General features: G+C 38.4%; 1 protein-coding gene across 7 annotated transcripts in view; it reads left to right on the plus strand.

Moving 5' to 3' along the window:
• mid2 (midline 2) overlaps positions 1 to 14,252 on the plus strand; it is a 367,099-nt gene that overhangs the window by 320,265 nt on the left and 32,582 nt on the right. For 5 of the 7 annotated variants that reach the window (XM_061930298.2, XM_061930300.1, XM_061930297.1 and 2 more), the window contains one exon: positions 10,286 to 10,447. The exons of the other annotated variants lie outside the window; for them this stretch is intronic. In XM_061930298.2, the coding sequence (XP_061786282.1) occupies positions 10,286 to 10,447 (162 nt within the window). The remainder of the gene's footprint in view (positions 1 to 10,285; positions 10,448 to 14,252) is intronic. 7 annotated transcript variants of the gene reach the window in all.

Consider the following 14,252-nt stretch of genomic DNA (forward strand, 5'->3'; position numbering starts at 1 on the left):
GGGGTACACCCTGGACAAGTCGCCACCTCATCGCAGGGCCAACACAGATAGACAGACAACATTCACACTCACATCCACACACTAGGGCCAATTTAGTGTTGCCAATCAACCTATCCCCAGGTGCATGTCTTTGGAGGTGGGAGGAAGCCGGAGTACCCGGAGGGAACCCACACAGTCCATGTATCTGAATTTTGTCATCGGATTTATGCATTATTTATTGTGTAATCAAGGCAAAAAAACATCCCCGATTGAGGTAATAAAAATTGCATGCAGTTGCTTATTAATTAATCACGTTCTAAAATAGAATATGACCTGAATTTGAACCTTGTTTTCTGCCACCCTCTTGAGTCTCTTTTATCTTTCAGTCATACGTCTGGATGGCTTTTCTCTTCATCCTAATATTATCTGAACAGTCAAGTTGACCAGAAAACCTTCTATATCCTATTTTGACCGTACTTTTCCATATGTCCCAGCATTTCTTTTTGTTATTGGCTATGATGTTTATTTCTGGTCTTGGCATTCTCGTCCGGACAGAAGGGTGACACAGCAGTGCGGCTGCAGTTCCTGGAGGAAGTCAATTTAAAAATTAGGCACTCCTAACTTGGAAAAGCCAAACCATCAGTTTTATATTCCTACCTCCTGTCTGTGTGTGTGTGCTAAGTCAGGAGAGCGCATGTTTGTGTGTAAGTGACTGAAAAGAAAACAGATGCCGGTCGTATCTTAGATGTTGTCATTAAGCTAAACATGTAGTCTCTTCTCACGGATAGGGCCACCACCTTTGCATACCAAGGTCCAATTGTTTTGCCTTTTCTTCCGCGAGAACTAATCCAGTCCACACACAAATGTCAATACTAAAAGGCCTTATGTTATTATGTGCCCAAACTGAAATACCTACTAATTAAACTGGTGGTTTGCTTTCTCACAGATTAATATAAACATTCTAACCTGACTCTCGCCAGATCCTTGTAGTTCGCTGAGCTCCACACAAGGGTCTGGGCTCGAAGGCATTGCAAACTCCTTCCAGATAGCAAAAAATAATGAACCAATCAGGATCGCCGGGCGGGATTTCAAATATGTGACGTAGCGCCAAAGGGACTGTTTGATTCAAACAACAATGGCGGCGAGGAGTCGTGTGCTGACATTGATTCTGCTATTGCAACTGTTTTGCGACATCGATCAAATATTCATTATTTAATAGATGAACAGAGAACGGTTTTGAAGGCATTTATTGGTGGCAAGTATGTTTTGGCTCTTCTTCCGACCGGGTTCGGATTTCCCAGCGCCGCTCTCATCAGCATCACGGGTTGATTTTGATGTGAGTGGTTGAAGTAGCACGTCATTCAAAATAACGAACAAGTGGTTTATCCAATCGCATACAACTGAAATGCATCTCCTATTGAGAACTCCCAGATTCTTGTGTGGAGCTCAGCGAATGACAAGGATCTGGTGAGAGTCAGGTTATAAACATTCACTATATGCTAAACATAATGTGAGTCAATTAATTCACTTCAGCTATCAAAGTCACATCCATTTTTTGCTGAGCCTAATTTGGGGTGAACAGTCTTATTTTCATCCTATTTTTTTATTTGTTTTACTGCCGTTTCCCTTTTGTTCTCCCAGGCTAAGATAAAACGTGTGAGTAACCCTTTAAAAAAGACGTGTATGAATGTACATGTAGTTTCATATACCATGAATGCTCTAATTATAGCCGGGTCGTTTATTCATCTAAAGCCAAAACAGGATGCTTCATCAATATTTTTTTTTTTAAAAACAGGCAATATATTGGGAAAAACTGTTATTTTCGAAATTTCAAGTTACATTTTATAGTGCGTGGCTGAATAAAAAGGTCACACTAATATTTTTTTATGAAAATTTTCTGCAATGTCTCAACATTTATTTATATCCAAAATTGCAACATTAAAAGACTTTGTTGGTGTTTTTAAATTGTTCTTTTTTTTGCTTTAAGAATATTTTGGAGTGCATGAGAAAGTGGAAAGCAAAGCACAACTCTTAAACCACATGGTAATTTACCCTAACTGCATATTTACTGATGTCAACGACAGTATTGCAAGTGCACAACGCACTACTTCTACACAGTCAGCGGTGTAACAAGATTTTACAATGCATGCAGAGGTGGATGAAGCTGCTGAATGCTGACAACCCATGGTACTTCAAATGTAACTACTGCCATTTTTGATGGATAGATGGATTTGTATTGTGTTGTTCTCAGCGTTCCTGTTCTGTAACCCTGTACAATGTTTGTCTGTCTAATCTTGAAAGGGTTGTACTGAAAACAAACTGTTGTTGTACTTGTGCAATGACAATAAAGATCCTTCCATCTTGTGGAGTTAATAACAAAAAAAAACCTGGGAGGTTGCCTACAGCCGCAGCTGTGAATGACAATGCTTTTTGACCTGGTGATTATGAGAGACCACATCAGTCGTTTGCCGACTATAGAAGACCGCGGTAATTAAAAGACAGGTCCCACATATAATGAGAGATACAATTTATTTGTGTTTTTTGTCCTGTCCAGCTACTCAGGCAAATCATATTGTTGATGTAGATGATCTATATCTGCTGTACAAATTTACTTTACAAAAGAGAAGTGTGGGATACATCTCTTGTTGCCTTATTTGTATTTGACTTTATTAAATGGACTTATATTATTATTTGGCAGAGCTGGACCAGAGCGGGGGGGAATAGGAAGAAGAAAAAAAGGAAGACCGAGAGGGACAATTGCAGGGACATGAGGGGGATAAGACAGAGAGACAACAACAAACACAACAATAACAACCACAACAACAACAACATCAGAAAATAGGATATGTAGAAATATGATACTAAAAGTGATACCAAAGAAGCAGTTAGTAAAGTAAATATTAATAACACAGAAATGAGACTGAACATTATTACGGTACACTACAAATGGAGCAATACAAATACCAATGGAAATAACACTATTGATAATGAATCATAACAATAATTACCTCTATTATCAACAATACAATTGTTTTAAATGCAACAATACATATATGTAATGATAACTTGAATTACAAAAGAAAACAGATAAATGGAGGGGAAGAAAGAGAAGCAAACTATATTAACCTTGTAGATTGTTATAGCAAAAATAGGTACGCTTTGTCAGTGTGCCGCGTGTTACCCAGTTTCCCCTAGGGCAACAACGTTAATATATGTTTGATGAAACTTGATAATATGCATGAGTGTATGTATGTATATGTACTTGTATATGTACAGTATGTGTATATGTATGTTTGTACAGTGAATGTATACAAAAATTATTTAATTATTAATACACCCATTAGATGTAGTCCAGTCTCGGTTCTCTGTGGTGCTTCTCGTATCAGCCGCCATCTTGTATACCATGTACAGTCATCTGTGTTGTCCTGCTAACACATGACTCCATCATCTGTCTTCCATTTAATGGCCGATTTAAATGCCGTACTGGGAGGCCAACCTTTTTTATTAACAAGGTAAGAGTACAAAGGGCTGCTGACTCCCTTTGGCAGCTGTCTTTTTTCTATGAATATGTATTCAGGGCCCCGTGCTCCAGTGGGTCTACAGGTGAATACAAGTACGTATTAGAATACTTATGAGTTATACGTGTAGCAGAGAAGCAGAACAACATTTGATTGATCGATCGAAACAATGGACAAATCAACACAAACACAACCGTCTAAATCTTAAACCTTTCTATTCCCCTGCAGGGACACCAATTATTTGTGTCGCACACAAGATTATGCTAATCCACTCATACAATATGGCAATTGACTCAATGTTGCGTCATCAAGGACATGCCGCTGATGTCTGTTTAAGACACACTTCTTTGTAAAGCTCCACAGCTGATATCAGCAATCTCTTTAATTAATCTTTCAAGCCGGGCACAGGCTGGGTCTTAAAAAGTCTCAAATTCAACAATTGAATTTAAGGCCTTAAAATATCTAAAATTATCCTAAAATCTCATAAAGGGTCTTAAATGCTTTCTAAAGGTCTGAAAAATCCATTAACGTTACTTTTATTGAAAACATGCATTAATTGCTTTTAAATGTTACGATTTTTGAGGACCGTATAACGTTGTGCCGCTACACTTCAGGGCGCAGCCTCTGGTCTTCAGGCCTCCTAAATATCCCAAAACCCATTTTAAAACCCGTGGAGACCTGGCATTCCAGGCTATAGTCCCCAGACTCTGGAACAACTTCCACCAGTCTCTCCGTGATCTTGACTGTGTTGACACTTTTAAGAAACATTTGAGGACTTCTCTTTTTAGTAAAGCTTTAAGTTAAAGCACCTTTTAACTATCATTTTTAATCCACTTTTTAATACTTTTTATGATGTTGCCCCTGTTGTATTAGTTGAATTGTTGTTTTAATTCACCTATGATTTGTACAGCGCTTTGTAATTTTATCTGTGACAAGCGCTTTATAAATAAAATGTACTTACTTACTTAACTACAGAACATAGGCTACCTGCGCTGCCCCAGTTGGAATTTCAGTTTAGCATAGCAGTGGAGAAAATCAAAGGAAAGCCCACAGCTAAGCCATATTAGTTGCATAAGATGGATAAGTGCAACTCCAAAGGTTTGTGTCTCCAGAACGATCAATTTGATGCATGCTTGAAGCCGGTGGATGGACATGTATAAAGTGTTTACGACGCGGATGTGGAGCCATCGAAGAGGGAAGCGTTTGTAAACATGGCGGTGAATGGAATGATAATGTAAAACTCAAAAATCCGGGATAAGTCAGTGTCAGAAGATGCTGAAATGCCACAAACACTTGCACAACTATATCAACTTAAACCCTCAAAGGAGTATTATGTGGGTAAATACTCGCCAATTTTCGAAGGAGATCAATATGAGATGTTGAAAGTAAGCACACGCTAATTTCTCTAAGCTAGGTCTACTCAACAACAAAAAAACATCATTCTCATCTATTTTTTATTCCAATATTTTCAGGTCCGCTTCTCATGCCTAATGTTTTCTCCAAGTTTATACAGCAACTGACATTAAAAGCTATAATGGTCATCTGTTTAGTGTTGACACTCAGTCATCATCATGGACACACTAGCTGCGCAAGCTAGCTCTCCAGTCAGCTAAACAGACTCAACTCCACGGTGACGTCTTGGTGAATTTACGAAACCTACACAATACAAAAAGAATGCCATTGTAAGTTAATAATACTAACACAGACACTTGTAAACGTGTTAGCATATTAGCTAAGGCTAACAATGCTAGCTTCATTACATTACCATAGCACATACAAATGTGCATAAAAACTCCTACAGACATCACACATGGGACGGTTTAGTAAGTGCATTTTTTTTTATAGTTATGCTGCAAAACTTAAGAACGTTGCTTGGAGTGAAAAATGAAGAATATATACGAGTAGAAACGCTATGGACGGCTAGAAGACTGAACGGCAATTGTACTTCCGGTAGGTGGAAAAAGAAATATACGGAAGAACAATGCAGTGAGCAAGCTCGTCCAAAAGATACCATAGTATAAACAACACACCTATTTAGTCTGTTTGCTTGTTGTTGTTTATTTTATAGCCGGCCGTCAATGAAGAAATTCCCAAAATTAGTCGCACCGTTTTATAAGACGCAGGAAAAAAAGTAGTGGATTATGGTCCGGAATTGACATTAGGTAAAAAAAAATTACATAACCAAAACACCATCACGACAGTTGATCAGACGGTAACTAAACCTCGATATCCCCTTATTTTTGGGTCTGGTTACTACCCTTTACATCACTATCTCTATCTATCCATTTGAGAGTTTTCCTCCCTCATGCATTCTTAAAAGCGCCTCACATTTAATGGCCTTATTTGCGTCCTGTGAAGTATTTATATTTACAAGAGATCTCTCCGCTATTACTTATGTATGTATGCTGTTGCCACCTCGCTCAATTATTCATTGCCTCCCGTTTCAAGCCGGTAATGTTCCCAGAGTTCCGGTTAGGCACCGTAGGGAAAGATTTTGGGAGGAACTGCTATTCTACTTTTCACTTGAAGCCACAAAGCTTAATCACTGCTGTGAGGCCACTTTGTTCAGTCTGGCATGTGTTGCTTCATGCAAATGAAATGTACAAAACCCAAAACCAGTGAAGTTGACACTTTGTGTAATTCTTAATAAAAACGGAATACAATGATTTGCACTTATATTCAATTGAATAGAATAGAATAGACTGTTGGAACTGAGACATTTTTATTTATTTTTTTTTGCAAATCATTAACTTAGAATTTCATGGCAGCAACACATTGCAAACAAGTTGGCACAGGGTAACTTGCCGCCTATAATAATACAGGTGGTTCTTTACCTCTTTCGTCCGGAGGACACGATGTCCACAGTTTCCAAAAACAATTTGAAAAGTGGACTCTTCAGAACACAGAACACTTTTCCACTTTGCATCAGTCCATTTTAGATTAACTCGGCCCAGCAAAGCCAGCAGCATTTCTGGGTGTTGTTGATAAAATGGCTTTCGCTTTGCATAGTAGAGTTTTAACCTGTACTTACAGATGTAGCGACGAACTGTAGTTACTGACAGTGGTTTTCTGAAGTGTTCCTGAGCCCATGTGGTGATATCCTTTACACACTGATGTCGCTTTTTGATGCAGTACCGCCTGAGGGATTGAAGGTCCGTTATATCATCGCTTTCTCCAGATTCTTTGAACCTTTTGATCATATAACGGACCGTAGCTGGTGAAATCGCTAAATTCCGTGCAATAGCTGGTTGAGAAATGTTGTTCTTAAACTGTTGGACAATTTGCTCATGCATTTGTTCACAAAATGGTGACCCTCGCCCCATCCTTGTTGGTGAATGACTAAGCATTTCATGGAAGCTGATTTTGTACCCAATCATGGCACCTGTGGGATGTTCCAAATAAATGTTTGACGAGCATTCCTCAACTTTCTCAGTCTTTTTTGCCATATGTGCCAGCTTTTTTGAAACATGTTGCAGGCATTAAATTCCAAATTCCAGTTCCAACGTTAAGTATCTTGTCTTTGCAGTCCATTCAATTGAATATAGGTTGAAAAGGATTTGCAAATCATTGTATTTTGTTTTTATTTACGATTTGTACAACGTGCCAACTTCACTAGTTTTGAGTTTTGTACTCACTTTTTTATTGTAGGGATGCTCAATACATTGTTTGAGTATCAAAATCGCAATTTATAAGTGCGCAATATTCGAAGTCCTGCGTTATTGGAAGAAATCAACTCAATGTTTTCTGAGCTTTTTGTTAACATGTCCTGAGTTTAAAAATAATGTACACGTCACTGTACATCCATTTTTGCACTCCTATTTGCCGCAGGCACCTGGTAGAGGTGTACTGTCTCGCCAAAACTAGTTTTATAACTTTTACTTCATGTAATTATGAAGCTAAAATGTTCCATTTTAAGATGGATAACCCAAAATGCTCAATAGTTGATTTACCATTTACCATTCAACTTACATTTACACACCATAGAGCAAAGCATATACTCAAGTCCCAGCACAATATGAGCAAGTAGATATATATAACCATGCAAAATGTTACGTTTGGGCGTGGTCTTGCTGGTTGTAGAGATGGCAGGCGAAGTGTAGGTAAAATTTATGTAATACACAGAAATAGTGATGCAGGTGGACCCAGCAATATGTTTGGAGGAGAAAAGGTGAGGCTTTTATTCCCAGGAACACCATCCCTACCGTCAAGAATGGTAGTGGTAGTGTTATGCTATGGGCCTGTTTTGATGCCAATGGAACTGGTGCTTTACAGAGAGTACTTGGGACAATGAAAAATAAATATTACCTCCACATTCTTCAGGACAACCTAAAATAATCAGCCCAGAGGTTGGGTCTTGGGCGCAGTTGGGTGTTCCAACAGAACAATGACCCCAAACACACGTCAAAAGTGGTAAAGGAATAGCTAAATCAGGCTAGAATTAAGGTTTTAAAATGGCCTTCCCAAAGTTCTGCCTTAAAAGTGTGGACAATGCTGAAGAAACAAGTCCATGTCAGAAAACCAACACATTTAGCTGAACTGCACCAATTTTGTCAAGAGAAGTGGTCAAAAATTCAACCAGAAGCTTGCCAGAAGCTTGTGGATGGCTACCAAAAGCGCCTTATTGCAGTGAAACTTTCCAAGGGACATGTAACCAAATATTAACATTGCTGTATGTATACTTTTGACCCAGCAGATTTAGTTACATTTTCAGTAGACCCATAATAAATTCATAAAAGAACCAAACTTCATGAATGTTTTTTGTGACAAACAAGTATGTGCTCCAATCACTCTATCACAAAAAAAATAAGAGTTGTAGAAATGATTGGAAACTCAAGACAGCCATGACATTATGTTCTTTACAAGTGTATGTAAACTTTTGATCGCGACTGTACATTGTGAAATGAGTTTATTTACATACCTTATATGTTTCCAAACGGTGTCTGTAACACGGCAGTAAACCGGCTGATGAAACAAAACAGAAGTCATTGTCGTGGACCCACTAGCTGCGGAAGCTAGCTCTCTAATCAGCAAAACAGACACAATAACTCCACGGTGACATTTTATTGAATTTACTGAAGAATTTGTGAAACTGAAACAATACAACAAGAATGTCATTGTAAGTAAATAATACTAATAATAATACTACACTCGTAAACGTGTTAGCATATTAGCTAATGCTAACGACGCTAGTGTCATTACATTATGATAGCACGTACAAATATGCATGAAAACGCTCCTACAGACATCACACATGGGACGGTTTAGTAAGTAAGAATTGTTTTAGTTATATTGTAAAACTTGCAAACGTTGCTTGCAGTGATGAATAAAGAATTCATACTCGTAGAAAGGCTATGGACGGCTAGAAGACGGAACATAACTTATATATCCGGTTCAAAGCTTTAAACTGCAGGAAACACTTTTAGGTATTCACCTAGCTAATCCAAAATTTGGCGCCATAGCACAAACAATAACACACCTTTTAAGTGTCTTTGCATGTGTTTAATAAAAACTACTTTCTCTATGACCGTCAGAGAAAAAAAACACAGAAATTAGCCGCACCGTTTTATAAGCCGCAGGGTACTAAGCATAGGAATTAAATAGCAGCTTATTGTCCAGAATTTACGGTAGTCAACTGGAGTTTATTTAATTGCATTTATGGACTGTGACATTTCATTAATGCTTGCGTGTACTCATAGATAATGACGAAGATAGATATCTACATATATCCATATTTAAGAGTTATTTCTTTCTATAGTCATGTTGGAAATAACCTGTGTTTTCTCTTTGTGCTCTTTCTATTTTTTCCTCCATCTCATGACCGAGGGTAAACTGTGGACTACCTTGAGCTCGGAATGCAGGGAGGAGCAATACTCCTTTTTATTTGTTAACACATCCTGCCTCTAGCTAAGGAGAACAATAGACATGTGTATTCGTTCTGGAGGGTGGGGATGAGGGACATATTGAAGAACACAGCACTTGGGTAATGTTTTTCAGATCAACTTGGCTACGCAATTGAATGTGTTGTCCTAGACTGGTCTTTTCAAAGCTATTCTGTTCTGGTGATAATTTAAACTCAGTTTATGTGTCATCAAAAGAATTTGGGATTGACCAGTAACTTAAATTCCCTTGGAGGAACATCTTGTCCAAACGCAACAATAACTATTCTTAGAGCTGGCTACATCTGGTCCTAACGCAACACCACGATTGGTCCACGTGATGTCATTAAAAAAGAACCGCCTCCAAAAACTAATGTCCGCATGGCCTCGGTTTCCAGACGTTTGAACAAGACAAACTATCACAATCATTTTCCCCCAGGCGCTAAATGCACACATCCCCGCAGCGCATCTCTCCTGTTGCTCAGACCTTCTAGAGTTGCGCTAATGAGCGAGCAACGTGGTCTCCTCGGGTTGCATGCTATATTAAAGCTGATGGAAAGGTAACGGGACAGCGGCACATAAATGTTGCATAGCACCTGAGGCTGTGACTTCTCCAAGCTTTTAACCCGGTGTGATGACTCACTCTGTGTTGGGTGGGACAACACACAGGTCTGGTTAGACCTGGGGGAGAATGTTGTTACGTGCTGGTAAATTCAAAGAGAATGTCCTCCTTTGGACTAATGTGCTTAACCTCAGTTATAAACATATGACATTTACTGACCTGTGTGTGTGTGTGTGTGTGTGTGTGTGTGTGTGTGTGTGTGTGTGTGTGTGTGTGTGTGTGTGTGTGTGTGTGTGTGTGTGTGTGTGTGTGTGTGTGTTTGCGTGCGTGCGTGCGTGCGTGCGTGCCAGGTTTGTACAACTCGGCCGACAGCTGGATGATTGTGCCGAACATCAAGCAGAATCACTACACAGTCCACGGGCTGCAGAGTGGCACACGCTATGTCTTCTTCGTCAAGGCTATCAATCAGGCGGGAAGCCGTAACAGCGAACCAACCCGACTCAAAACCAACAGTAAGTCATGTTATGCTCCTCTACTTGTGACAATTAACCTTTTTCATTTTATAAGATTCTATTGTTTTATTCTTTCTTCTGTTGAATCAAAAGATAATATAAGCACAATTTACAAAACCCAAAACCAGAGAAGTTGGCACGTTGTGTAAATCGTAAATAAAAACAAAATACAATGATTTGCAAATCCATTTCAACTTATATTCAATTGAATAGACTGCAAAGACGAGATACTTAATGTTCGAACTGAGAAACTTTTTTTTTTTGTTGCAAATAATCATTAACTTAGAATTTATTGGCAGTAACACATAGCAAAAAAAATGGCACAGGGGCATTTTTACCACTGTGTTACATGGCCTTTTCTTTTTTAACAACACTCGGCAAACGTTTGGGAACTGAGAAAACCAATTTTTGAAGCTTTTCAGGTGGACGTCTTTCCAATTCTTGCTTGATGTACAGCTTAAGTTGTTCACCAGTCTGGGGTCTCCATTGTGGTATTTTATGCTTCATAATTCGCTACACATTTTCAATGGGAGACAGGTTTGGACAATAGGCAGGCCGGTCTAGTACCCGCACTCTTTTACTACGAAGCCACGCTGTTGTAACACGTGCAGAATGTGGCTTGGCATTGTCTTGCTGAAATAAGCAGGGGCGTCCATGAAAAAGACATTACTTGGATGCCAACATATGTTGCTCCAAAACCTGTATGTACCTTTCAGCAAAGACCATGAAAAAAAACATTGCTAGGATGCCAACATATGTTGCTCCAAAACCTGTATGTACATACAGGTTCTGGCAATCACAGCATTAATGGTGCCTCCACAGATGTGTAAGTTACCCTTGCCTTGGGCACTAATACACCCCCATACCATCACAGATGCTGGCTTTTGAACTTTGCGCCTATAACAGTCCGGATCGTTCTTTTCCTCTTTGGTTCGGAGGACACAACAGTTTCCCCAAAAAATGTTGAAATGGGGACTCGTCAGACCACAGAACACTTTTCCACTTTGTATCAGTCCAACTTAGATGAGCTCGGCCCAGCGAAGTCAGCGTCATTTCTGGGTGTTGTTGATAAATGGCTTTGCGTAGTAAAGTTATACCTTGCACTTACAATTGTAGCGACGAACTGTAGTTACTGACAGTGATTTTCTTAAGTCTCCTGGGTCTATGTGGTGATATATTTTACACACTGATGTCGCTTTTTGATGCAGTACCGCCTGAGTGATTGAAGGTCATGGCCTTGCCGCTTACGTGCAGTGATTTATCCAGATTCTCTGAACCTTTTTATGATGTTACGGATGGTGAAATCCCTAAATTTCTTGCAATAGCTCGTTGAGAAATGTTGTTCTTAAACTGTTAAACAATTTGCTCACGCATTTGTTCACAAAGTGGTGACCCTCGCCCCATCCTTGTTTGTGAATGACTGAGCATTTCATGGAAGTTGCTTTTATACCCAATCATGGCACCCACCTGTTCCCAATTAGCCTGTTAACCTGTGGAATGTTCTAAATAAGTTTTTGATGACCATTCCTCAATTTTCTCAGTCTTTTTACCACTTGTGCCAGCTTTTTTGAAACATGTTGCAGGCATCAAATTCCAACTGAGCTAATATTTGCCAAAAATAACAAAGTTTACCAGCTCGAACGTTAAGTATCCTGTCTTTGCAGTCTATTCAATTGAGGGATGTTTAACAAGTCACAATAAATCACATCATGTGTGCACTTGCAATTTTCTATATGTTCGAAAAGGAGTAGGAAGAAGCGGATCTTATTTAATCCGAGCCCTTCTCTGTCTAATGTATTGTTTTACTTCCTGTGCTTAAGTGTTACAATTTTCTAATGCGGAGACAAATAGAGAATGTGAAGCAATAAATAAGTTATTACGAAATAAAAGTTGGAAAAAATAGTAATTGAAAAAAGTGAAAAAAATTTATTAATTACATTAAGCATTTTAAATACACAAAAAATTAAAGATACAAATTTAAAATGAATCAAACTGCTTTTTTAAATAACAATAAATTAATGAAATGTGTGTTATTGTTTATATTGCCATAATTAAAAGCTACTGGAATAAATGATAGTTTCTAATAAATAAATTCAAAACTTATAAGGACAACACTTTAACGTTTTATCATATTAATATATCATCTTATCAATTTAGACGACATTTGTACTTGGTCACTTTTATTTTATTTTAATGATTACCAATTGCAATTCTCTTGCCAATCATTGTAATTCACACGTGGTGGCATATCATGGCAATATAAGCAGCACGTCATTATTTAAGAGGTGGTTCAGCGCAGTGTGTACTGTTCAGCCATGAGAGGTTGTCGCTTGCTTTTTGACGTCCTTTCTTTTGTCTTTTTTTTCTGGCACACACACACACACACAACACACACATAGAACAGTTGTTTTGGGTGATGGATGCATTTCTGCACAGAATCAATCTTCCACTTCCATATCTCCTTTTGGCTCTGTTTGTGTTTGTTTGCCTGTCGCGTGTCCCAATTGTGTATTTTCTACGGCAGAATCTCGTCACTTGAGCCAACAAAAAAATTTATAATTCAAGTACAAATTGAAACTAAACAAAACAGAAGCCAGATGCAAGTATGAAAGATTGAAAGCATAAATGTGCAAGTGGGGAACAGTTAGATGATTTGCTCCAGGGCACATCCTACAGGTGTGAATTGTAATGCTGCCGTAGTAAAGGTGCATTTTTGACAGGATATATTATACATGATAAACACAGTAATATTGGAGCATTTGGGGTAACAACTCTTTTTTTTTTTTAGGCTGTTAAACTGCCAAAGTAGTTCAGTGAAGCTTAAATAGAGTTGATATGATGACTCCGCTGAGCTCCTGTCAGCAGTCGAGCTGCCGCATTGAGGATTAACTGTAATCTGAACATGCTGCTGAGTAAAACAACATGAAATGCACAAAAAATGTTGTGCTTGAAGCCACTTGAAAGTTTTTCAAACTTTTCTGTTAGCAAGCGCTGTAAATACCAAAACAAATTATTACTTTGAACTCCAGGGGAGACTTTAAGGTCATACACAATATGTTTAGGATGATGGTCAATTGCATATATCAGGACTGTTTAACCACATAGTGAAGTGGGCCGCAGTTTCAAGAGCCCAAGGGCTCAGGGGCAGGACATCGAAATGTGAATGTTTTGTCAGAAAGATCCTCCGCAGGTTATATTCCTTTGATTGCAAAGTAAACACATCGGCTTTCACTCTGCACTGTCAATAAATTAATTATTCTGCCCTCGCTACTCGATTCTAGCGCATACAGCAGATAGTTAACGACCTGAAGAAATAGAAGCTCCAGAAGTTTTGTTAAAGATTGAATTATTTTCCTTCTTTAGTTTTATTCCTTTACACATCTTCATTTAGGTTTGTAAGACATATAAAAAATAGAAACATTACAAAAGTATTGTAAAATAAACATTGTGTATTTTACATAATATTGTCAATTGTGTGTTTCTTAAAAGGGATATTTTAGTGTTAATGCAGTCACACAATAATCTACAGATGTTTACGCGTATAGGAATTAGACAACATCCACAGCAAACATGAATGTGGGTCAACACAATTAAACCTAAAGTGTAGCATTATCGCCCCATACTGGTCAAATTTTGCGCTACATTTATTCAACGAGCTTTGCTCGCCAGAGAGTTACTCTCAGACAAATAAATCAAATACAAAAGACATCACAGAATCAGCAATTTCAATACAACACAAACTAAATATCTTGATTCACAATATCTACTTACAAAGATTTGACCTAGTTTCGTGAATTTGTACCGT

Source organism: Nerophis lumbriciformis, linkage group LG36, assembly GCF_033978685.3.
Source record: "Nerophis lumbriciformis linkage group LG36, RoL_Nlum_v2.1, whole genome shotgun sequence".
Lineage (NCBI taxonomy): Eukaryota > Metazoa > Chordata > Actinopteri > Syngnathiformes > Syngnathidae > Nerophis > Nerophis lumbriciformis.